The 26,942-nt window shown below is 41.5% G+C and overlaps 1 protein-coding gene across 2 annotated transcripts in view; it reads right to left on the minus strand.

The window, feature by feature from the left end:
* Positions 1-24,232, minus strand: part of LOC125459518 (transmembrane protein 263-like) — a 145,670-nt gene extending 121,438 nt beyond the window's left edge. For both annotated transcript variants that reach the window (XM_048546046.2, XM_048546044.2), the window contains exons 1-2: positions 24,121-24,232; positions 11,045-11,153 (exon numbers count right to left, since the gene is read on the minus strand). In XM_048546046.2, the coding sequence (XP_048402003.1) occupies positions 11,045-11,153; positions 24,121-24,126 (115 nt within the window). In that variant the 5' untranslated portion in view covers positions 24,127-24,232. The remainder of the gene's footprint in view (positions 1-11,044; positions 11,154-24,120) is intronic.
* Positions 24,233-26,942: the final 2,710 nt, after the last annotated feature.

Raw genomic sequence — 26,942 nt, forward strand, 5'->3', positions numbered from 1 at the left:
GATGAACCTTGAAGAGGTTACTTAAAGCCAAGTACATTTTACAACAGAAGTATGGAATAACAAATGTATGAATAACAGATATAGATAGAGACTGTGTGTAGTGCTGGTTGATAAGTTAGGACCTACTGAGGTGTTCAGAGAGAGTCTATGGAGGGAGTACTGTACAAGCAATGTATTTTCCTCGGTACCATATAAGGTTTTGAATACTATTTCACCCCTTTTCTTTTCAACTTATAAGGGGTGTGTTTTGGAATTTACAGGATTAAGTTAACTCTGTATTTAAAGATGCTCGAATGTGAGAGAGAAGTGGATTGTTCAGTCTATCCCATTTTATCACTTCTTTTGATCACAAACTTTTTAATGGCTAAAACAAAATCTGTAGCATTGCATTCTCATGTTTCACTGATAGATCATGTTTTTGCCTTGAACAAAAGGGTCTATCAAGCCAGGTTTTAGACTGGGACGTGGCCTCACCAGTAATAACAAATTGGATGTGATCAAAGACACATCAGACTAATGCTCAATATTTCAACTTTAGCACAATTTTCACACTAACTATTTTTAAATGGATGTTTCAGTAGCAGTGAATGAACTGTGCAACTTATACTTCCGCAGATTTGTGTCATGTTCATTATTGCAACAATTTAATGCCTTATTCACCATATGCACTGTAGCATGTATAACTTCATAAATATATCTAGGTATTAACATGGGTAACAACAGGTAGGGCCAACAACAGTTCTCAAACACATTAAACTTATACAGTTAAGGGTCCCTGGACCCGTACTGTTAATTCTGTTTTCTCCCTCAGGTGCTGCCAGACCTGCTGAGTTTTCCAGCGACTTTGTTTTTGTTCCTGATTTACAGTAACTGCACTTCTTTGTTTTTAAACTTATACATTTGTACATCTGGATTTGTGAAATGGTATAATTTGTTATTAGAAGCTGAAGTCAACCATGAACTGTGTCTAAGTTTTACAAATAATAGGAGATGCCACAAACTACATGAAGAACGCTAAATTATTTTTCTGGGAACAAGTTTCTGCAACACATGAAAATGTTGAGTCTCTGGAGCCATCTGGTGGCTATATTTTGCATTAATTTAATTCTCCTGAAAGACAATCAGTACCAAGCACTCTGTTTGCAACAAACGACACCACCTTCCAGTCGTCAACCATTTTAACCCCCCCTCCCACTCCTTGGCTGACATGACTATCCTGGGCTTCTTCCAGTGTCATAATGACACCACCCTGAATGGAAGAGCAGCACCTCATATTCCACCTTGGGAGCCTAGCACCCTGTGGTCTCAATGTGGACTTGACAAGTATCCAAATCTCACCACCTCTGGCCTCAACCAGCGACCAACCCTAATTCCCCTCGTCTCCTTGACCTGACAACCTGTCCATTTCCTCTCGCGCCTATCTGCTCCTCCCACCTCACTGACTAGTCCCCACTACTGCCTACATGCACTCACCTATTACCATCCCACCTACCTTTCCCAGCCCCATCCCTCCTCTCTATGTATTTCTGAGCTCCCCTCCAGCTCCCCACTTCTGAAGAGGGGTCCCGGCCCAAAACATCAACTTTCCCACTCCTCTTGTGCTACTAAGCCTGCTGCGTTCTTCCAGCTCCACACCATGTTATGACTCCAACATCTGCAGTGCAGTGACCAAGATTTCGAAGTACCTAGAAGAACACCTTTTCAATAGTGGGAAAGGCAAATTCCTGCTCCATAAAGTTTTAAATTCAGTCAAGCGTGCTACTGATTGCAAAGTTTGGCAAAGTACAATGGGCAGCGATCGAGTCTCCAGGTGTACTAAGAGGATTCATCAGGACAAGTTAACCACTTGCCTTCAGAACCTACCCACAGCTTCATCTACAAATTCATCTGTCAGTCAACCCTTTTTTGGTTAGGAACAATTTGCAAGAACCAGACCACAGAGATAAGAGGACAAAGGCAACATACATATATAGCAGAGTTGTCCCAGAATAAACTGTTTGGGTAGTATCCAGAGTTGGGATTGTGGAGTCAACTTGGCTGGCTAACTGAACAATTAAAGGTGAGGTCTGTATCGCTCAAAACAACTGTGGCATAAAGATGAAAGCATTCTTCATTCAAATATTTGAGCTCAATTACTAGTGTAGAGGCAAGGTTCAGAGGTTTGACCTTCTCATTCTAATGTCTACAATTAAACCAGGCCATATTAATTAGTCACCTTCAATACAAGCATAATTACATGAAAAATACTGTTATTCAGCTCACGCATACGTTCAGGATGCTTTTGGATTTCAATCACATGCAAGTTATTGTTCAAAAGCTAACCTTGCACTGTGGCAGCAACAATTGGAGGGATTCCACTAACACTTTGTAATAATTCTAAAATGCAATTCCATTTACAGGCAGCCACTGAATCAACTGATGCTGTCAAAATCTGCTTAATCTAATATTTTCCAAATCCAAAGGGAAACAAGGCGTGCCTCAACATTACTAAGCAAATGCTTTTTTTTGAGAAGTAGAGGTCATTTGACATGGAATCAGGTAAACTGTGGGCAGCATTTCTCATGCAAATTATTCATGGAAGAAGTTTCTAAAGGATTGCTTGAGACACATTCTTGATTTTGGATTGCGACCAAGAGAGAAGTATTTCTTCATTGACTCAATAAATTACCGTACTAATATATAAAATAGCAGCAGGCTATTCAGCACTTCAAACCTACTCCACTACGTAACATGATCATCCAACTCAGCTCCACATACCTGCTTAGCCTTCAGAACTGTATCCAATTCTTTCTTGAAAACATTCAATGTTTTGACCTCAACTACTTTAAACCAGTGAATTCACAGGCTCACCACTGAAGAAATTTCTCATCTCAGTCCAAAATTGCATATTCCATATGATTCCTGATTCTGGGCTATCCAGTAATCATTTACCCTGTACAGTCCTGTTAGAATTTTACAGGTTTGAGATATATCTCCCCCCACACCCCCTGTGAATAAGTTTGAACCACTCCATCAGAGTCAACTTATTACATGGGTGATTTCTCTTTTCCTCCTATATCCAACAGAAGAGTGTCGCTGTTGAACCTAGTTTGGAAGCTAATCGTGAACATGGTAGGCATCCACCTCCAAGAAGGCTCAAGAATAACTTCTGGAATGATAAGATCGGGGAACAAATCATCTGGAACTCCTAAGCATTTTCAGCCTTGCGTTAGAAATTCCACTTCCAATGTTAGGGAATTCATAATTTCAGTGATCAAGTCGACAACTGTTCTTTTTCATTACCTGCTCTCCCTTACTACCCTTTCGACCTCTTCCTCAACCCAGTTTCATTAGTTGGCAAAACTCCGCCACCCAGGCCAACCAGCCTTAACTCCCAATGGAAGGATTCCCCACTATTTTCCTCCCTCCCTTTTCTGGATTACTTATGCTGCTGCTGTTCCACCATGCTTACTGCTACATGCTCATCATCAGCATATCAGCAGCAAATATGACAGGAGGAGCAGATTCTTGCAGTTTGTCCATTCTACCTCTGGATATGAGACTTCTAACTTAAAGCTGGTAACACTGCTGATACAAATATAGTCATTGAGGTTTGAGGCCAAATTTCCCCACTGCTCCAATGTACTTTGAGCACTAGTTGAGATCACCACAGTCTCTGCTGACAGACAATGAACCATAAAATAGAAAAACAAAGAGGCCTTTCAGGCAATCATATCTGGGCCAACTCAATAAACTCACTGCCCATTCTAAACCAATTTTACAGCACTTTCTTCAGAGAAGTCAGCAATACAGATGGTCACCTTGACTCCAAATGTTAAGCTTGCTCTCTCTTCATGGATGCTGCCTGACCCACTGATATCCAGCGCTTCGTTTTCAGTCATAGGCATCTTCCTATGGTTTCACTCTTTACTATAAACCAAACTAATTTTTATGGCAACTGCAAGTTTCCCATTCATGCTTCCTACACTCAAATTCAAATCGTTAACCAAGACCATAAGTGAAGCAGCCCAAAACTGACCCCTACAGACAACCACTGGAATTTGCATTTTTTGTACAGAATGTGTCAACCATTAGCCTTAGTTTTCCATTGCAGCATACGGTGGATCAAACTCATCACATCCTTGTATACCATATAAGAATTTTCATCTTTCTTGACAATCTGCCTTAATAAAATCAAGGCAGACAACATCTACTGCATATCCTTCAATCCTATTCGTTACTTGCTCAAAATATTCAAGTTCGGAAGACGTCATTCCCTGAACAAAACCACGCCGACTGTTCCAAATTAATCCATGCCTTTCCAAGAAGGAGTAAATTCCATCTCAATACTGACTCCAATAATCCACCACAGAAGTCAGGCTGATCAGCCTGTAATTATTTGGTCTGTCCCTCACACAGTTTTTGAATATTAGTAAAGCATTGGCAGAACTTCAAAATGCTGACACCAGACTAGAAAATGTGACTAGAAAAGTTGATGAGGGTCGAGCTGTGGATGTGGTGTATATGGACTTCAGTAAGGCATTTGATAAGGTTCCCCATGGTAGGCTCATTCAGAAGGTCAGGAGGAATGGGATACAGGGGAACTTAGCTGCTTGGATACAGAATTGGCTGGCCAACAGAAGACAGCGAGTGGTAGTAGAAGGAAAATATTCTGCCTGGAAGTCAGTGGTGAGTGGAGTTCCACAGGGCTCTGTCCTTGGGCCTCTACTGTTTGTAATTTTTATTAATGACTTGGACGAGGGGATTGAAGGATGGGTCAGCAAGTTTGCAGACGACACAAAGGTTGGAGGTGTCGTTGACAGTGTAGAGGGCTGTTGTAGGCTGCAGCGGGACATTGACAGGATGCAGAGATGGGCTGAGAGGTGGCAGATGGAGTTCAACCTGGATAAATGCGAGGTGATGCATTTTGGAAGGTCGAATTTGAAAGCTGAGTACAGGATTAAGGATAGGATTCTTGGCAGCGTGGAGGAACAGAGGGATCTTGGTGTGCAGATACATAGATCCCTTAAAATGGCCACCCAAGTGGACAGGGTTGTTAAGAAAGCATATAGTGTTTTGGCTTTCATTAACAGGGGATTGAGTTTAACAAGTGAGATCTTGTTGCAGCTCTATAAAACTTTGGTTAGACCGCACTTGGAATACTGCATCCAGTTCTGGGCGCACTATTATAGGAAAGATGTGGATGCTTTGGAGAGGGTTCAGAGGAGGTTTACCAGGATGCTGCCTGGACTGGAGGGCTTATCTTATGAAGAGAGGTTGACTGAGCTCGGTCTCTTTTCATTGGAGAAAAGGAGGAGGAGAGGGGACCTAATTGAGGTATACAAGATAATGAGAGGCATAGATAGAGTTGATAGCCAGAGACTATTTCCCAGGGCAGAAATGGCTAGCACGAGGGGTCATAGTTTTAAGCTGTTTGGAGGAAAGTATAGAGGGGATGTCAGAGGCAGGTTCTTTACGCAGAGAGTTGTGGGAGCATGGAATGCGTTGCCAGCAGCAGTTGTGGAAGCAAGGTCATTGGGGTCATTTAAGAGACTGCTGGACATGTATATGGTCACAGAAATTTGAGGGTGCATACATGAGGATCAATGGTCGGCACAACATTGTGGGCTGAAGGGCCTGTTCTGTGCTGTACTGTTCTATGTTCTATGTTCTCACTTGGACTCAAGTTAGGACAGGAAAATGATCCTCAGATCATCCACTATTTCCATCTGGCTGACTTAACATCTTAGGATACCAATGCATGTAACCTTGGCAAACCACTTCATGTGCTCTAGAGCACATCCTCCTCAAATAGCACCAAATGACAGTTAACATAACACTTGCAGAGGACCACGACAAACCAAAACCCCATTCACTAATCAGAAATCCTATTCGAACGAGCAACAGCCCTGGCCTCTCACCGGTACCTCTCCCTATTGACCGTAAACATCAACTGCACTGCTAAGAATCCCAGCTTTAGAATGGACCCAGGAAGCAGGGGCCACTGATGGCAAGTAATGCATGAACATCAGCGCATACTGAAAGACTGATCACCATCTGTATAGTCAACTTCTGCCCAGAGATACTTGCCTGTTGGCAAGAATAAACTGCACAGTCAGAATGAATGAATAAGACTTGGCCAGAGTGAGTCTGAGACAGGCTAAGTAACCAAGAATTTGGATCAGTGGGAATTTGGGGCAGAGGGGAGAAAAATAGCTGTTTAAACTGTGTTTTACTGCAGGAAATTAAATTTCCAGAGCAAGAGGTGGCTGGGAGAAGAAATAAGGTGTGCATCTACTTATGTACTTGTACTGAGACAAACAGAAACTCAATATCATATATGCAAGGAAAGCAACTGACTAACCAACCTTTAAAGTGAAAGTTAAGGATTTAGTTTATAAGTCTGTAGACTTCGACAAAGAGCTTGCTGAGTTTTCACAGCACGTCTGCATCTATTTTATTGTTAGCAAATAGTTTTCAGGGTTAAAGACAGCTTCGTTGATACAAATGTGGACAGCATGGTGTGAAGAAGTGTTTTAAAACCACAGATTAGAAGTGTACAGCTAGTGAGGAAGGGGTGGCTACCAGGCAGTTTAAGAAAACCATACCAGCACTGCAGAAGTCCCTCAAGTCTGTTGTGCGTGGTAATCAGTATGCTATTTTGGAAATTGATTAGGACAATGGTTCCGAACAGAATACAGCCAGAGCTAAGCCTTGGCACCACGGGTAACTCAGCTCTCCAGGAGAAGGAAGAAGAATGAAACAGCCAATGATTACAGGTGACCCACAGTTAGGGGATCAAGCAGGAATTTCTGTGAACACAAACTGGACTCTAGGAGACTACATTGCCTTTGCGGAGTCAGGATCAAAGCCGCCAGAGCAGTTGCAAAACTTCCTTCGAAGGGAAACGGATCAGCCAAGAGTCGTGTTTCACAACAGTATCACCATCATATGTAGAAAGTGGGACGAGGTGTTAAAGGCAGATTTCAGGCAGTTTGAAAGGAAATGAAAAAAAGATTTCAACAGCAATAAACCCACGAGTATTCCCAGTGCCCTATACTAACAAATGTAAAAACAGCAAGATTGAATGTGTGGTGGGACAACTGGCATCAGAGGGAGAGAACAGATCTGAGGAATTGGGACTAGTTTAAAGGTGCAAGAAGGCCTGTTTGCTAATAGTCTGATGGGACATAGCATGGATTTGTGCGTGGTAGCTGGTGTTAAACTAAATAAGTAAGTCTTTTTGTAGATGCGACTAAAACTTGAAGGAGGACTAACAGATAGTTATACTTTCTGAAGCTTCATCAAGTTCCCTACAGGAGGCTGGGCAGCAAAATTAAAACATTTTGGGTAGGAGGTAATGTTCTGGAATTGATTAATGATTGCTTTCCATAAGCCAGAGTTCATGAATAAACAGGTCATTTTCACATGGCAGGCTGTGATGAGTGGAGTAGTGCAACCATGAATACTTGGGTTCCGGTTGTTCACAAGATGTATCATTATTTGAAGTTGCGAACTAGATGTAGTATTTCCAAATTTGTTGATGATACAAAGCTAAATGGAATGTCTGTTGTGAGGACTATGTAAAAAAGCTTCAGGAGGATCTGAACAGATTTAGACAATAGGCTAGAACATAGTAGGTGAAATGTAATGTGGAGAAAAGGAGACATTACCCACCTGGGTGCAACGAACACATGCAGAGCATTTAGAAGCTAAGAGGGTCTGAAGTGTAGATGTACAAGGGGAGAAAAGCTAATGGAATTCAAGACTTCTCAAAACTCGCTAGCTAATGGAATGTTACTTTACTGCAACAGGATTTATGAGGTCGTGAGGTCTTGCTTCAGTTGTATATTGAAACTGCACCTGGAGTACAGTGCGCAGTTTGTCTCTGTTGCAGGTCGGTTATAAGTATCAGAGTACAACAAAAGTTCACTAGGCTTGTTCCTAGTGGGGGGGGCAGGACTGTCCAATGGAGAGACTGAGCAAACTGGGCATGTATTCTTTACAATTTCAAAAGAATGAGAACTGATCTCATTGAAACTTGAAATACTTAAAAGGGATAGGCAGAGTAGATGCAGCTAAGATGTTTCCCCTGGTTGAGGAGCCTAGAACTAAGGGGCATGACTTGCAAATAAGGGAGTTTTGGTCCAAGTTGAGAATTCTTTTTACTCAGAAGATAACCACATTACAGCAGAAGAGCTGAACGAGAAAGAGGAGAGGGATTTGCAGCTCATCACAACAAGCATGAGAAAGGCAGAAATTAAAAGCCAACTTGGGCGTGAGCAAGACCTATGTACTCAGTGACTTGGATAAACTGTTCTGCAGAATCAACAGCCTTCTGCTGTTTTTTCTTCACTTAAAAACACCTCCCACAACTTCAGCAAGAATTCACGATAATCCTGTTTTTCAACTGATCAGAAGAAATACACACAGTCTGATTCATCCAGAAACAGTGAATGGAGAATTTGAGAGGTGGAAAAGGGAAAAAACAGTGAGGACTGTCATGTAAATTGCCAAAATATTTTGAATCATTCTTTCCGACCTCATTGCATGATTAAAAAAACGTACCATTGCATTTGTTTTGGTTTTCTTCGCATTGCCTAGGAACTTTAATTATCACAGACTTCCCCTTCTGGACGTTAACTAAGCTCAGTCTCGAGCTGTGTTTTCCACATCTTCTGTTTCAATATGTTTGTATATCCAAAATCATAAAACAAAACAAAGCACTTTTATCATGAGAGATATTAAAGGCTTTTTAGGAATAATTTCAACAACATTTATCTATTTAAAAAAGTGGGCTTGAAACAAGGGGCATGTTCTTAAAGCAAACTTCTTCCAGTCATTCTTAAGATGCAAATTTTCAAGTTTGCGTATCGCTAAAGGCCCCATGAGCATAACCTGTCCTGTGAACAGGATCATCTCCACCTCCATTCAGCAGAGTTAAAAACGGAACTCAAAAGAATTCGTAGCTAAATCTAACTGAATTATGAAATGAAATATTTACATGCAGACTTTTATTGTCAGATTACATTAGTGTTGTCCTCGACTCATTCCGCATCCTGTTCAACCAGGATGGTATTGTTTTTCCCCCAGCTGAAGGCGTGTTATTCTGCTCCATTAGTCCAACATAGGCACAGCTATAAACACAAGGCAAGTTCCAAATCCATGCTACACATGAAAGCTCCTTTTGTATCTTTATTATAATTACCTTCCTGACACTAAAAGACAGAATACTGGGGAAGCCAAAAACAAGTTTTTATTCATTAACTACATTACAGAAAATTTGAAACCAGCAATTAAAACAAACTAAAATTTTTTAAAAAGTGTTAACTTAGGCAGCACAAAACAGATTATACAATTACAGATTTCCAAATTCAATAAAAATCAGTCTAATGGATCCTTATGCAAAAGAACTTGTGATTATTTTAATAGCCAAACAAAGAGGCAAACTTATAGAAATCTCAAACTTTCAAAGTAATAGTGAGACTTCATGACAAAAAGAAAGCTCTAACAAAACTGATTGAAATAAACAGGAGTGATAAGTTTTCCAATTTGGGAGATGACTAAAATTACACTTACACCATAGCTTTCTTTTTAAGATATTACTTTTATTTTTCTTGTGTGTAATGCTAATTTATTGGCAATCCCTAGCTACCTTGAGAAGGTGGCAAGCAGAGTCATTGAAGAACTTCAAAAATCAAACACTATCACTTGTTATTGAACCTGGCTACTTACATCTCTTGATCTCCAAAATGTAAAAGATAGCAGATCACTGTAAAACTGACACAGGCACTTGAACACCACTACCTGTAAGTTCCATAACATCTCAACTTCAAATCTTATTGCTGTTGCTTCAATTACTAAGTCAAAATCTTGGAACTCTTTCAAAGCATTGTAATGTCCCGAAAGCTCTCGGGCTTCTTCAATTCACTACCAACCTTGTCCACTGAAATCAGACATGGGCAATAAGTTCCAGTGTTGCTAGCAACTAACACATGCCATGAACAAATAAATAACTTTAGCAGTCAGGAAAACTGTTTCTGCAAGCTTTCTGTTCAAATACAGGAAGTGCACAAATAGTTGACCGATTGTACACCTGAGTCTTGATAACCCAAGATGGAAATTTTGTACTGTGTCTAATTTCAGTGCTTAGCCCTTCTTCCAACTGATGGCCTGGAAAGGTGTAATATTCAAATTGAATGCCTGATTTCCCAGGCTATACTTCAGTTAGCCATCAGAAGGTCACCACTGAAGAGGAAACAACAAACTACATTTGCCAACATTCAAAAAGCAGGCAATAAATCCACATGAAAACAGATGCCTTCAATACTGACAACAGTTTGATCAAAATAATTCCATGATTTCTACAATTTCCTCCAGATGTAACAAAATGTCTCTTTGCATATATTAACAAGCTTTTTAAATCTTTAATTACTTGGCTATCAACTCAACTCATCATGGGAGCTGGTTACACCTTGGTAAGTAAACAAACCTTTTGTTGCATAACCATGTTTTTAATATGGTTTTCCAGACACCTCAACACATCAACATTTCGTGTGTACACCCTGCAGTCAGGTGATCAAAATTTGCAACACAAATAAATATCACCTCAAGAGTGAGGCAACGACTACTTGTGGTCTTAATTCTCTGTCCCGTGTTCCTGTACGTCTCAGTTTCAAAAATCATGAAATACAAGTAAAATAGTCCCAAGTTGGCAAAGATGTCTGTCCATAGTCCCGAATAACTTTTTTGCTACTCAACACTAATTATGAAATTAGTAGAAAACATTGATTTAAAAAATTGGCATGAGATTTTTTTAATTCCAAGGCAAAACCACAGTGCTTTTACCTAATATGACAACCAGGAAATAAACTGCACCAAAACTCAACAGTGCAAGTTCTCAATTATTACAAGCAACAAGATAAGACTCCAAGATGCTTTTGTCACCAGTCCTTCTGTACAAACTATTCGAGCCAAGGAATGACCATGTTACAGTACTAATCATTAATTTTTGTTCCAAAACAATCTATTTTACACACTTGTCAAGCAGTAGTTTGAACTGTACCTTCTGGAGGCTCCTCTTTAAGGTAAGGAGGCACATCTTCATACGTAGAGTCTTGCACAGCCGTTAGATCTGTCACACTTTCAGTTATCTGAGCTTGTCTGTCAGGGCCCTGTTTGAAATAAAAGCTGAACTAGGAGTCTGGAGCATTCATAAGCAGAAAAATTGTCAGCTTAAACAAAAAAGTTACAAAAGCTTTGTCTTCCCCATAAAATGTCATTCCAAAAGCGTAATGCCAGAAGATTCCCTAGACTCCAACTTTGAATGAACTGTTCAAACAATTTTTCAATTAACATAAAAGATTTAGGTGTGAGATTTTAGCAAACTGAGCCATACTATGAAAAAATTCTGAACATGAGTTCCATGAGAAATTCTCACTTTAGTCAAGATTAACATTGCCTGCCACCCTGTTCTGTGAGGAACTGCATTCACTTGTAAGATCAGAAGTCTTCGGAGAATTGGCACTTGTCAGTCTTCATATCATGATAGCTGAACCACATCCGGCTTTCTACCTCTATACCTAAATTTAGGCCGAAGGCACCCAAATAGCAGTTCCAGACTAGTGATTTAGGAATAACTAATTCCAGACTTTCCAATTAAGTTACACTGGTTTTATAATTTTCAACAAGAGTTAACTATTTAAATGCACAATAACTTGAGCAGAGAAAGTTAAACACATCTATTTAATAGCTATGCTCTAAGCCCATAACATTAGCTTTCAGCCCCAATTGACACATGACAGTTAGTTAGGGAATAAACATAGAAAACAAAATTAGCCACATTACTCAAGTAGCTTTCACGATAATAAAATGTGAGGCTGGATGAACACAGCAGGCCAAGCAGCATCTCAGGAGCACAAAAGCTGACGTTTCGGGCCTGAAGGGTCTAGGCCCGAAACGTCAGCTTTTGTGCTCCTGAGATGCTGCTTGGCCTGCTGTGTTCATCCAGCCTCACATTTTATTATCTTGGAATTCTCCAGCATCTGCAGTTCCCATTATCTCTGATACTATTTTAGCTTTCACGATACATTGTTTCACAGGCATAAACATGTGCTCCTTGATTGCCATGTGCAGGAAAGCAATGATGGACTTCTCAGTTCACCCAAAGAGAAGAAATACTTGTAATTCAGTTTTACGCAACTTTGAAAACCCAAAGAGTTGTCTAACAAATTAAGCAGGGTGCTTTCAAATCTTCATGCTGTTCAGCAGCCAAATCTTCTCCAAAAACATTTTAAAAAGAAACAACTTCAAATCTGGTTTCACCCTAACAGACTGACTGTCCTGTCCCATGACCTCAATGACCATTCAACATTCCCTGAACACTGATTCCAACAAGTCTGGAAGAGACTCTATCCTAGGTCCCAACTCCTGCCATATGTTTAAAAACAACATTCTTCACAGGATCTCTGTCTCTCTACTGGAACTCTTAACTAAGAATCAGCCTATAATTAGACTCCAGACCTGCCCAAACAACCACTTGGTTGGTCTGTTTTTTGCCTTTTACTACAAACTGTTTCCAAGTCCATAATTCATTCTCAGCCAACAATGCCCAGTTTACAGCAAAATCAAAATGATAAAAATAAAAACAAAAATAATCAAAAAGCAGCCAGGATAAAACAAATTCAGCAGACATTTCCTCAAATGATAATAAAATGGGAGGCTGGATGAACACAGCAGGCCCAGCAGCATCTCAGGAGATATTGCTTTATCGTTTTGATCATGCCTAACAAATAAATAGCTTCCTCTAAGATTTTGGAGTAGACTTGTAGCTCGGGTTGTGGATCGTTGGTTTGCCGAGCTAGTTCATTGTTGTTCCACAGACGTTTCATTGCCCTGCTGGCTAACATCCTCAGTGCAGTATAGAATGAAGCGCTGTAGTGTTTTCCCGCCTGATCTTTCAACTCTGGAGTCCGTTCAGTTGGATTACCTCACTTCCAGTTTTCCTTCGCAATGGAGTGTATATGGGGTCAAAGTTTAACGGAAGCAACTCAGAGCATAGTCATAGTTTCTTTGCTTTTATATATACAGGCAGAGTATAAAAAACTCAAACAAGCCTTTTTTGCTTGCCCTGCCATCCCAAAAATGTTTGCCCCCTACATTACTTAAATTGAAATTTATGTTGCCTCTCCTACCCAAATGCATTACATTACATTTCAAATCCAAGTTTCCGCCCATTTCACCAGTTTGCCTGCTATTCCATCCAAAGCAGCAGCTTTATCAGTGTAGTCTCCCACAGTACTACACTTAAAACTCACTAATCACTAGTGTTCTCTTCTGTCGAGTGAAATTCAAACAACTTTACAAGTCAGAAATAAACCAACCATTGTTAGACATAATTCAGCTTTTCCACTTTGTTTTGAATACATACAGTTCCTTCAGGCTCAAGTAACGTCACAGGGTGAATTAAGCTGATAGACGTTAGGTGCAATCCATGACAACAACAGAGCAAGTTTCTGCAGCTTCAGCCATGTTGGCTGTAAGGTGGTGAGCTCAAGATTGAGCTGCAGGTATGCAATGCATCAGAGTTGGGGAAAATTTACCTAATCACCTGGTTCCAGGAGGGAATCACACCCACTTATCTCAGGGGTTCAGTTTTAATCAATGATTGGGACAAACAGGCTGACTGCAACTGCTGTGGAGTTCCAGGAGATAGCAAAAGAGCGTATCAGCCCTGGTATTTGTTCAAATTCAACTTGCATGGCAAAGAGCAGGTACTGCAGGGAGGCTAAGCAAACTGACCAGGGAAGTGTGGAACATGAAACCATTCTAGTGTGCAGTCAAAAGGAATACCATAGTAGCCAAGGTCAGTCCGGTCTGATATTCTCATATGTGGAATGAACAGAATTACTCAATGTTGTTTTGCTTGCCTGGTGCCAGGATCAAAAGGTCATTCCTTCAGGACGAGAAAAGAATTTTGAATGAGCAAGCAGGGATTCGGTGCTGTGGTCCATGAATGTGCCAATGACGAAACAAAAGCCAAAAATAAAACCTCAATCTATTAGCAGAGAACAAGAACATTACTGAAAACAAAACCATGAACAAATATAAAAAAAAGGTCAATAAATAGTTCAGCATTCATTACTCATTCCTCCAGCAATTTGGAGTTTGCCAACTTGAAGATGATCCACTTATCCTGATACATTGTTTCATGTTAATCAGTTAGTCAGTCCTCTAACCATGGTCACACACTGGCAAGACACACCAGAAGCTGTGACAGAGTGCAGGTACCTTTCATATAGCAATTTATTCAATGTCTTTTAGAAATCCAAATGCACATCGATTTGTTCCTCTATTTCTACCCATCATGTTGAATTCTCAAAAATAGTAGTGAATGGGTCACTAATCGAATATACTTTCTCCTTGATGCCTGTTTTGGTCCAGCTCAATGACAAGCAAAGAGCATTCCATCACATCCCGATTGGTGCCTCGGATGTTGTGTACAGATTCTGGTTAAAAAGAGGAAAATTGCCTGCCTCCACCCTGTCCACGTATCCATGATATTTATACAAGTGGTCCTGAGGGTTCAGCAAAGATAATGCCATTCAAAGTCATGGGAAAATGGTTAGATTCTCATGTTATTCCTCATTCACGAGAGGAAGTTTCAACTATTAAGCAATTTACCCTCAGTACTTTCATGATCAAAATCACACAACTCTACCTTCAATATTTTTAAATTGCTTTCTCAAAGCAGAAAACACAACATTGAGACAACATTTCCAAAAGGAAATGAAGGGTACAAGAAATACATGCAGGAATAAATTTATTCCTTGTCCTCAACCGTGTGGTGTCAGCAAGCTGAAGGCATCAGTTGTGACCTCAAAACACTCACTAATCATAAGGAGCAGCAAAATCAAACAGAATCTTGGCATTTCATAGTCGATGGCAAGTCCTGAAAGAGGGGCTAGGGAGGACAGACAAGCATAAGTGCAAAGGGAATGGATCCTGAAAAGAGAACCCAAATTTAATTGGAATTGGTAAACTTGAATGTAAAAGCCCAATACCTGATCATTTCCAGACTTTAAAACAGGCATGAATACTTGTGTACATTTAAGACAGCATTCCAAAACGAACATGGTCACAGATCTAATCATTACAGAGTTACAGCACGTAAATTTTGCCTTTAAAATTGTACCCTTTCCATCAGTTTTACATGGGAAAAAAAAGAGAGATGCAGGAAAGTAAGTACAGCCGAGGAAGTCACAGCAGAAAGTGCCAAGATTTCATTATATCCCGTCTTACTGAGATCAGTTGCATCAGACAGTCAGTCAACTTAAGATTCAGCAGCAAAGCTTTTCATCAATCAGGGTGAATTTCTTTTCTCGATTATCACTTTCAGCTGTATGAAAAAAGGTGGGTAAACATTTTAGGATTAAATTTACAGCAAGTTAGCAACATCAAGAACAAACTTTCCAATGATCAAGTGAGCAGCCGAATATAGCCACCACAAGATAAACTTAAGAAAAGACATGGAGCAGAATTAGGCCTTTTGGCCCATTAAAGATTGAATCTGCTCTATCATGACTGTTACGTTTTCTCATTCCCATTCTCCAGGCTTCTCCCATAACACTCAAACCCCTTGTTAATGAAGAAAGTTTGTCTTAAGTACATTTCATATTTTGGCCTCCAGAATCCCCCAGGGCAATTAGTTCCAGAGTCATTTCCCTCTGGCTGAAAAAATTCCTCATGTCAGCTCTAAAGAGTCATCCCTTCACTGAGGCTGTGCACCCCACCCCCATGTCAGAGTCTCTTACTACTGAAATGATCTTCTCCATATCCACAATATTGAAGCCTCTCAGCATCCTCTAAGTTTCAAACAAATCTGCCCTCATTCTTCTAAACTCCAAAGTCCTCAACTGCTCATGTGACAAGTGCTCATCACCAATATCATTCTTATAGGCTTCCTCTAGACACCCTTCAAGACCAGCACATCCTGACTTAGAGACCCAAAACTGCTGAATATTCCGAACAGTCTGACCAGGGGCTTGTTACAGGCTCATCGGTACTTCTGTGCTCTTGCATTCTTGCTCCCAAAAATGAAAGTTAACATTATAAATTGAACAGCAAATGTCACATGTACCCCAACAGCTAAGTGAACCCTCATCTCAAACAAGGACTCCCAAGTCCCTTTGTGCTTCAGATTTCCAAAGCCTTGCTCCATTTAGAAAAACAAAGTCTAAGTTGAGACTATGGACTTTGGTAGGAACAATCTCTCACTTTCCCACAAATTAGTCCATGCGCCACCTCTTGGCCCACACTCAGCTTGTCCAAGGCTTTCTGCAGTCTCTCCACTTCTTCAATACTACCTGACCATTCATCTATCTTTGCCTCCTGTAAATACAGCAACAATGCCCCTCAGTTCCTTCAACCAAATTGTTAGTGTGTAGTTGTGGTCTCAACACAGACTTGCAGAACCCCACTAGTCACTCACTACAATGCTGAGCAATACCCCTTTAGCCCAAACTGTGTTCTGCCAGTCAACCAATCACTATCCACGCCAGAACCTTACCCCAACACCAAGATTGGTCAGACATGACCTCCCCTTGACAAAGCTGTGCTGACTCAGCTCTAAATTTCTATGAATGTAGACCCTTTGTTTTGCTACAAAAGATCACAATAGCACCATTGATAAGAAGCACTTGCTACCAGATGGAAAACAGCAACTTGAACCTCATTCTAGACAGTAACCATTACTTTCATATTAAAGCTACTCAAAGCCACAGCTAGTCACCAATTCTTGCATCAGTTTAGCTATGTTGTTGCTCAACATGATTTTCCAGCAACACCTCTTCCATTCATTCACAGGAAACAGGCATAAGTGAATGGCCAGTGTTTATTGCCCATCCCTAAGTGGATATGGTGGCGAGCTGCCTTCTTGAATCTTGCAGGCCACATGTTGCACGTTGACTTTCAATACACTTTTGGGAGGGAATTCCAGGATTTGGCCGAACAGTGAAGGAACAGTAATGTATTCCCAGGTCAGGATGAAGAGTGTCTTGGTGAGGGTCTTAAGGTGGTGATGTTCTTACTCTTCTAGATGTAAGGGGTCATGGGTTTGAAAAGTGCTGTCCAAAAGGATCTTTGGTGAATTTCTGCAGCTAGTACGCAAGTCATGCAGGTGGTACCAATCAATTGAGCTGCTTTGTCCTGGACAGTGTCAAGATTTTTCAGTGTTGTTGGAACAGTACCCATCCAGGCCAGTCAGGAATATTCCATCATATTCCTGACTTGTGCCTTGTCTGTCGTGGCCAAGCTTTGGGCAGTCAGGACAAGATATACTGCAGAATTCCTAGTCTGACTTGCTCTTGCAGCCACTATGTTTACATGGCAAGTCCAGTTGGGCTTTCTATTAAAATTGGAAACTCAAGCAGGAATCGAGGGGAATTCAGTAATGGTAATATTGAATGTCAAGGGGCAGTGATTAGACTGTTTCATATTGGAGACTGTCACAGCCTAGAATTCGTGTGGTGCAGATGTTACTAGCCACTTGGTCGACAAAAGCCTGGATACTGTGCAGATTTGTTGCATTTAAAACAAGGGCTGCTTCAGTCCAAGGGGTAATGAATGGTGCTAAATATTGTTTAAATCACTGGCTAAATATCCCTTAGGTCAGAAGTGGGATGGAGCAAAGATCATTGATGTAGCCGAAGTTTCAACTTAGGGCATTAACCTGAGGAACACCTGCAGAGATGTCCTTTTGCTGAGATGACAGTCCTCCAGTAACCATAACCATTTTCACAGGTTCCAGGTGTGATTCCGGTCAGAGAATTCGCTGCCTAATTCGGACCGATTCCAATCTTGCTAGGACCTCTTGATGTCAAGGCTGTATTCGACCATGGCATCAAAGGCTATCACTCAGCTCACTTCTGGAACTCAGCTCTTATCCATGAAGATAGGTAGAGCATGGCTCAATCAGAACCCAAACTGGGTGTTACTTGATCACATTGTTGATGATACCTTCCATCACTTTGCTGGAGATCAAGAATAGACTGATAGGGTAGCAATTCAACAGGTTGGATTTGTCCCTTTTTTTTGGTACAGAAAATTTTCAATGTTGTTGGGTAGGTGCCAGTGTTGTAACCACTTTAGAACAGCTTGGCTGGGGGAGCTGCATGTTTCAAAACATGATCTTCAGTATTATGGCCAGAATTTTGTCAGGGCCCATAACCATAAGCTGTCTACAGTGCCTCCAGCCATTTCCTGATATCACATCAATTGAATTGAACTGATAGAAGACTGCTACCTGTGGTGCTGGGGAACCACTAGAGGAGCCAGAGGTGAAACATCCACTCAGAGCTTCTAGTTGAAAGTTGCAGTGAGTGCTTCAGCCTTACCTTTTGCACTGACCAATCGGTCTCTTCCAGCATTGAGAATGGGGATATTTGTGAAGCCACCTCTTCTTCTGAATCACAACTGGATGTGACACCGCTGCAGAGCTTAGCTCTGATCCACTAGTTATGGGATCATTTCGTGTCTATCATTTGGTGCTTTTGCTGTTCAGCAGATGGACACCTCAATTTTAGGTATGCGTGGTGCTGCTCCTGGCATGCCCTCTTGCACACTCTACTGAAACAGGATTGAACCCCACAGGCATCAGCTGACCAGCCACAGTTTCAGGTTCAAATTAATATATGTTTCCTCTCCCAACTGGAGGAGACAAGCCTTTTAAAACTTTACACCTAGGAATATAAGATTACGTCTTGTAACCCTGAGGAAAAAGTATTATAAATTTACTTTTCTTTCACTCAAGAAAACTTGGAGATTGGGTCCCTAAATGTGACCAGTACTATAATTTTAATTCGTGTGATATTGTAACTTTTTTTGGCATGCAGCTACATTTGTTGCAACAAAAAGACAATCAAGAGAAGGAAGCAGATTCACATCTCCTCACCTGAACAACTAATTTGGAGGTTTGTTGAGGAGATTGTATCATTTGCCTACTACAATCAGAGTGTGGGGAAATTGGTTGCCTCTTATTGGCTATTTACATTAAACTGCAGAAAATTTTTTTAATACCTCCAGAGGGCATAACTTCAGTGTAACAGGTGCCAACTTAAGACTCACATGGAAGAATTTCTCCTCACATGGTTGACAGTCTGTAGCAAAGAATTACAAAGACATGTGTAGATTAATAATGCTTCCGTGTATTTAAGGCTGAGATATATAGATTGATCAATTGGGGAAATCAGGGGCACAGGGAGGCATCAGTAAAGTGGATGTGTGGAATGTTGGATCAGTCATGATACTATTGAATGGCTGAGCAGGCTCAAGGGGCTAAAATGCCTACTGCTGCTCACATTTCTTAAGATATTATTAATGCTGAAATATCAAAATGCCAACATTTGACAAAACAGTTGAAGGTGTTGCCCCTTAGAAAAATTAGACGTGGAAGTTCATGTGAAAGCCAGAGAGGGGCTAATTGAGAAACACGCAGCCAAATACCTGCCAGTGGAAACTGAAGGCCATGAAATAGATTAATGGAAAAAAAACTCCAGGATTTCAATAAAAATTAATTTTCAACTTCTAAGCATGCATTGTGAATACATCACAAAACAAATCTAACTTATTTTCAATTGAAAGAACAGGTCATATTTATCAAAAAGCTGGGACAAATGTCCAAGTAGTTGGATCATCATACAAATGCACATTGAGAAGCTTCAACAGGAGATAACAGATTTGTGGGCCTATTCGTGGAGACATGACATCTGTAATTCTTGCACTAAAGGCCAGTGTAGGGATCTTTGGTTTGAGAATTGTAGAGCATTCAGTAAAACCCAAAGAGTTTCAAAATGGCATTCTTTCTAAACAAAGAGAAACTATACCATGCCAGATCTAAAGCTCTTAAAGTGACACTTACTCAATGACTCTAAAGCAGTATCCATCTCCATGACAGATACTGTGCTCTGGGATATCTTTAAACAGACCTTCAGGAATCCCTGTTTAATTTTTTGGCAGTAAAATTATCGAAAAACATAACTTTGTCTAACCCATCAAGGAACACAAAGATAAAGGAGAGGAGAGTCAATGTGTTCAGATTGATGGGTGAACGCTCATGATATACCTCCGTAAAAACCATTTTTGTTTGAATTGTGGAGTAAAACTTAGAAACTGAACTGTTTCCAGCAATCAAACTCAGATGAAGTTTGCCGGCTCAATTAGAAGATACTAAAGCACAATGATTTTCATATAGAATCTCTCATTGGACTAGTGATGGCACCATCCAGGCAATTCAGCACTTGTGTTTCAGCGCAAATTTCCCTGAACTGTTTTGATTGGCTTCTCAATACACAACCCAGGAATGGGCTCATGAGATCTCAGCATAGTAACTACATTGTTTAGTTGAAGCTAGTCCAGAGATCCTATGAAGGGAAAATGAAAGAAGACAGAAGTCCCAGAAGTTTGCAGCATCAACACTGATGTTCCATGCACTGAAAAATGGCTCTCTTTAAAAGAGCAAGAAAAATTAGTTGCTGAAAGGGAGAACACTAAAGCCCACAGGAAAAGAACAACCTCTTGGTGTGGTCAAAGAACCAATCTAAAGGATGAGTATTCTTATGAAATAGCATTGAGACATCCTTGAAGAGAGATGAGTGACTGAAGTATCAATCTACCAGGCTTTGAGATTGTATTGTAGCAGACATCTATACTAATGACCACTGTATTTTATACTTTGCATATACTAATGGCTGTTTTTAAACAGTTTAACTAAGTTAGAAATCCCGTTCTTCTGATATTCTGTAAAAGATTAACTTTAGTTTAAGTTCAAGGTTTAACAATTCACCTAGCCTCTTTTCCCATTGACTTAAAACAGTTATTATACACAATAATTTTCTTCATGAGAAACCTGATGTCTATTTCTTTCATGCCTGAATGGTACTGATAGAAGCTAATCAAATTTTCAGATTTTGTCAACACAGAATGGTCCATTTTGATTTTCAGCACACTATCTCCAGCGAGTTGTGACATGGCACAGGTGAAGCACAGATGATCCACCCCCACAAATTGGAGCTTCAAGATAGTGGAGGAAGCACAGATGCACACTGGCCTACAGATATATTGTCAAAAGAAACTCCAAATTAAAAAACCACATTAAAGCAGTAAAAGTTATGAAGTCTTTTTTCAATTTGTTCATACTTGACAATAACCTGGCCAAGTGCAGTAAAGAACATTCAGGAAAAACTTTGCTGAGTGTACCATCTCTGAACAAGTACACTATATCTCCCGTGTTGTTCGTGCAGCCATGTTTTCATGCTGCACTACAAAATTGTGCAGCATCTCTATCACCTTTGCAGTTTCAACTTTGGAAAAAGACAGGAGGAGTTTAGCATCATTGGCCTCATTGCATAAAGAGTGTGCTGCATATTTTTCACGTCATGCCATACATTTCCAAATTCTACACCTATTTCATTTTTTTGCGAGATGTGACTCTTAGAAGTTGCACGGTATTACCATCCTTCAAGGGGAGAGATCGTATGCTGTGGACCAACTCCATTTTGATTGGTTAGTATGGTTACATGACAAGTCTGCCTGTTTGCCGAATGCAGACTTACCATTCGTTAACCTTGCTTATCACAGCATCTTTCTATTGTATTGGTTACCCTCTCTGCAAGAACAGCTCGAGTTTCAGATTATCCAAATTGGACTCATTGCAATTTAGATCGATAAAGAGCTCAAGTAAACATTAGATAGGACTGCAGTTTAAACGGAGAAAATGATTACTCTTTCACCAAGTGGAAGGCATGCAAAGCTCAATCTCAGATTGGATTTCACACGGAAACAAGAATTGAATAATCTGAGTTTACAGTTGATAGGATGACTAAAGATTTTTCCTGACAGTCTCGTGGCAACAGAGGACAACCAGAAAATTAACTCAGAATATTGAGAAAATAACCAGAACAACATTGCAGAGACATCCACAAACATGAGATTGTATATCAAAGTTTGACCTCTGAGAATGGGTGGAAGTGAGAGGCATTCAAACAACATACATTTGGGTGGTTCATATAGTAGCAAATAATTTAAGATGGTGCTTTTTAATGAAAGCATTGGATGCGACAAGTACAACGGCATGCATGGTATACAACTGGAGCCTTGTGTTAAAAGTGTTCAGTTTGTTTATCTTCTTAATACAATGATGTTTATGCTTTGTAGAAACATGATCTTGTGGCATTTTTCTCATACTATTGGGAATGGGATTCCTTTTTTAAGGAAGATGAATTGGATTATAATATAAACAAGAATCTACTAACAAAGTTTAAAGCATGACCTTGATCAAGCAAATTTGCCAACTTACGTTGTTACTTAATAGATCTGTGGTATCACAGCATTCTAAAGCACATCAAAAATACTGACAAAAGAAGTGACAGAACATTAAGACAAACTCGCTAAAGAAGCCTGGGTTAATGAAATACAATTTAAGCAGTGGAAAGGTTTGAAAGAAATACAAGGGCATGCAAAATTCAAGTTAATTTACTCAAGGGCAGGAATGTAGGTGCCAGGATGAACCAGCAGTCAGAGCTTCTGAGGGGGCAAAGTTCTCAGAGAAACTTACTAACACAGGGAATGGAAAGGTCAGGAAAAATATGAAAGGACGAAAATAGTGAATTTGAAACATTCGTGAAACAAAACCAAAGTAGGTCAGTAATCACAGGATGACAACATAACCAAGTTTGTTAAGAACTAGGCTAGACAACCAAAACATTCTAAGGAATCCGTCCAGCCATCAGGTTTGACTCCTGGACACAAACAACGGCAACCCGACATTATCTCCAATGTTGAACTTGTCCATTACTTCTGCTGCCACACACACACACACACACACACACACACACACACACACACACACACACACACAAACCCCATCCTGGCGAACAGTTGTCATCACTTTCTGTACATTGGGTCACAGCGGCAGCACAGTGGCTCAGTGGTTAGCACTGCAGCCTCACAGCGCCAGGGACCCGGGTTCGATTCCAGCCTCAGGCAACTCTGTGTGGAGCATGCACATTCTCACCAAGTCCGTGTCGGTTTACTCCGCGTGCTCTGGTTTCCTCCCACAGTCCAAAGATGTGCAGGTTAGGGGGACTGGCCAAGCTAAATTGCCTGTAGTACCCAGGGCTGTATGGGTCATAGGGGGACAGGTTTGGGTGGAATGCTCCAAGGGTCAGTGTAGACTTGTTGGGCTGAAGGGCCTGTTTCCACACTGTAGGGATTCTAAATATAAAATTCAGAACTGCACAGAGATATTCTTTGTCCTAGCCACCAAATCCATCATCACATGGAAGTAAGTTTCCTGATACAATATATTTCTTACATTATATTAAACCTTCTCAAAGCCTTACAGATATCAATTATGTTCCACTGAATTTTAAACACAAGCAACATTTTGGGGTATACAGCAATGATTAAATAAAAGCAAACTTTTTATCTTTTTAAAAAAGTTAAATTTCAAAACAACACTTTTTACAGCAGAAAACAACAAACATTGTCAAATCAATTATGTCAGCTATATTTTATACTTGGAATATTCAATTCTCTCTGCTTCTCACAGAAGCCTATGTTACTTCAAAATTTTCACCTGCATTCTCGCCATGTTCAGAAACTTCTACCTTACAGAAAAAGAAATCCTTCAATCCTTATGACATTTGAATTGAGTTTACGGAGGGAAACATCCCCTGTCCTACGGTCAAACCGCAGGCACATTAAGTCATGTTTTCGTGATTTGACCATTTAACCTATAGTCAAGACATGAAAGACAGAATGTGCTTGTCGAAATGTGCAGCAAATGCAGGGAATCTTCTAGCAATTCACTTCGTTCCGGAGCCTGGATGATTGGGATTATCCTGCCCAGGCGAAAAGGGCTCACTGACGGGGTCAGGGGGGATCCAGGCCTACCCGCACAGACTCAGACTCCACTACCGCGGAGGAGAATCAAGGAGCGAAGGGACTGCGGGGTCCCTTGGAACGGTCCGAGGATGGAAGGGAGACCGGGGGCCACAAAAGCCCTCCTCCCAACTCGCTGCGAGCGAGCGAGTGTGAGTGAGTGAGTGAGAGTGCAAACACACACAACTCGGCACTTCCTCTCACCTTCATGGTGATCCCGATGAGGAGCAGGCGGCAACCACCGCTACCTGAAGCCGGCTCCGTCACTCAGCCGCAACAACAAACCCTAACAGCAAAACCCACACCGACAGGAAGTGACGATAACGACGATGATGATGATAACGGGGAGGTTGGGCGAAAACAAGCACAGCCCCGCCCCTGCACCCACCTTAACCAATCACCACATGGTTTCCGCCCCAAACAATCAACACGTTAGGATCCCCTCAATCCTAACCAATCAGTATACAGCGCCCGACTCAACCAATCAACATGCGAGATAACAAAGTGTGGAGCAGAATGAAAGAGATTTTAGGAACTGCAGATGCTGGAGAATCCAAGATAACAAAGTGTGAAGCTGGATGAACACAGCAGGCCAAGCAGCATCTCAGGAGCACAAAAGCTGACGTTTCGGGCCTAGACCCTTCAGAGAGGGGGATGGGGTGAGGGCTCTGGAATAAATAGGGAGAGAGGGGGGAGGCGGACCGAAGATGGAGAGAAAAGAAGATAGGTGGAGAGGAGAGTATAGGTGGGGAGGTAGGGAGGGGATAGGTCAGTCCAGGGAAGACGGACAGGTCAAGGAGGTGGGATGAGGTTAGTAGGTAGGAGATGGAGGCGTGGCTTGGGGTGGGAGGAAGGGATGGGTGAGAGGAAGAACAGGTTAAGGAGGCAGAGACAGGCTGGGCTGGTTTAGGGATGCAGTGGGGGGAGGGGAGATTTTGAAGCTGGTGAAGTCCACATTGATACCATTAGGCTGCAGGGTTCCCAAGTGGAATAGGAGTTGCTGTTCCTGCAACCTTTGGGTGGCATCATTGTGGCACTGGAGGCGGCCCACGATGGACATGTCATTTAAAGAATGGGAGGGGGAGTGGAAATGGTTTGTGACTGGGAGGTGCAGTTGTTTATTGCGAACCGAGCGGAGGTGTTCTGCAAAGCGGTCCCCAAGCCTCCGCTTGGTTTCCCCAATGTAGAGGAAGCTACACTGGGTACAATGGATACAGTATACCACATTGGCAGATGTGCAGGTGAACCTCTGCTTAATATGGAAAGTCATCTTGGGGCCTGGGATGGGGGTGAGGGAGGAGGTGTGGGGGCAAGTGTAGCACTTCCTGCGGTTGCAGGGGAAGGTTTTGAAGCTTGTGAAGTCCACATTGATATACACAGCAGGTTAGAGGGAGAGTGTTTGTGATGAATGAAGGGTTCTGTGGATCAGGAAGGACTCTTGTCCAAAGAAATGGTCACAGTGGCGAAAACGAAACTGATAGAAGAGATACTGTTGCTGGAGAATCCGAGGTAACAAAGTGTGGAGCTGGATGAATACAGCAGGCCAAGCAACATCCTAGGAGCACAAAAGCTGACGTTTTGGTCCTAGACCCTTCATCGTTTTTTTTCTGAAGAAGAGTCTAGGCCCGAAATGTCAGCTTTTGTGCTCCTAAGATGCTGCTTGGCCTGCTGTGTTCATCCAGCTCCACACGTTGTTATCACTGATGGAAGAAGACTTTGATGTCATATCGTGCCCAAAATCCATTAAGATGGGGATGCAGAGGAATAAAACTGTGTCCTTTGCCGAGTACAGGACATTCAACAGAGAGCGGAAGGTCAGGAGGGATAGTGAATACATGACAGGGGGTGGAGTTGGGGGAGGGGGTGGAGTCAGAGGGAAAGGGAGGGGAGTCAGAGGGAAGGGGAGGGGAGTAAGATTCCAGAGAGCCATGAATATCTCTGAGTTGTTGCATCTTGTATGCCTTGATCACTGAAACAAAAAGAAAAGGTTTCTTGTTAGCGCAACAAATGAGCTGGAGGATGAAGTGGAACTGCAGAATGGTGCAGCCCTGAGCCAGCATATTATGATGCTGTTGGAGAGGAAGGTCGACAGTGTGCATGTGACACTGCATAGCCCTGATTGTGGATCTCAGGATGTGGCGAGAGCAGCTCTCTGTGGTACGTTGAATCTCATTGAGTTACCCGTGATTCTGGGTGGTTTCAAAGCACAAGGGATGAAACTTGAGTTGGAATCCACATGGGGTGAGACTGAGCTGGAGGCACTCACTGAGAAAGGTGACGTGACTCCAGAAACGAATTTTAGCAAATCCCTGGTCTGGAGTGATAGTGAAATTATTGTCAGGGGACAAGAGAAAAGATTGAAATGGAAATCCTGTTGGAGAGATGAGCTGAACTTCAAGGCAGGTACACCTAGAAGAGATATGGTATTTAATTAAATAGTTCTAAATAAAAACTGAAATAACTGCAGATGCTGTAAATCGTAAACAAAGCTAGAAATTGCTGGAAAATGTCAGCAGGTCTGGCAGTATCTGTGAAGAGAAATCAGTTAATATTCCAGGCCTGGCTACCCTTCCTGAGAACTGATGCTAGCTAGGAAAGTGTTGCAGAGGACAAGGTGGGGGGAGGAAATAGAGCCCAAAGAAAGAGAAGAACAGTTTCCACTATAAGCCTACCGACTTCCACAGGTGCCTTGACTTTCCATCCTCGCACCATGCTTCCTGTAAAGAATCTGTTCCATTCTCCCAGTTCCTCTGTCTCTATCGCATATGTTCCAATGATGCCATGTTTGACAAAGGAACCTCTGAAATGGCCACCTTCTTCCTCAACTGAGGTTTCCCCAGCACCATTGTTAATAGAGCCCTCCAAACAACCCATCTCCCGCACTTTGGCCCCCACCCCCTTTCTTCCCTCCCACAACATGGAGAGGGCTCCTCTTGTCTTTACCTATAGTCTGGCGGAGGGTGACTGAGAGGGAGAGGCATCACATCGGCATGTACATTACAGCCTGGAAGCAGTCACCTGCACTG

This window comes from Stegostoma tigrinum, chromosome 17 (genome assembly GCF_030684315.1).
Source record: "Stegostoma tigrinum isolate sSteTig4 chromosome 17, sSteTig4.hap1, whole genome shotgun sequence".
NCBI lineage: Eukaryota > Metazoa > Chordata > Chondrichthyes > Orectolobiformes > Stegostomatidae > Stegostoma > Stegostoma tigrinum.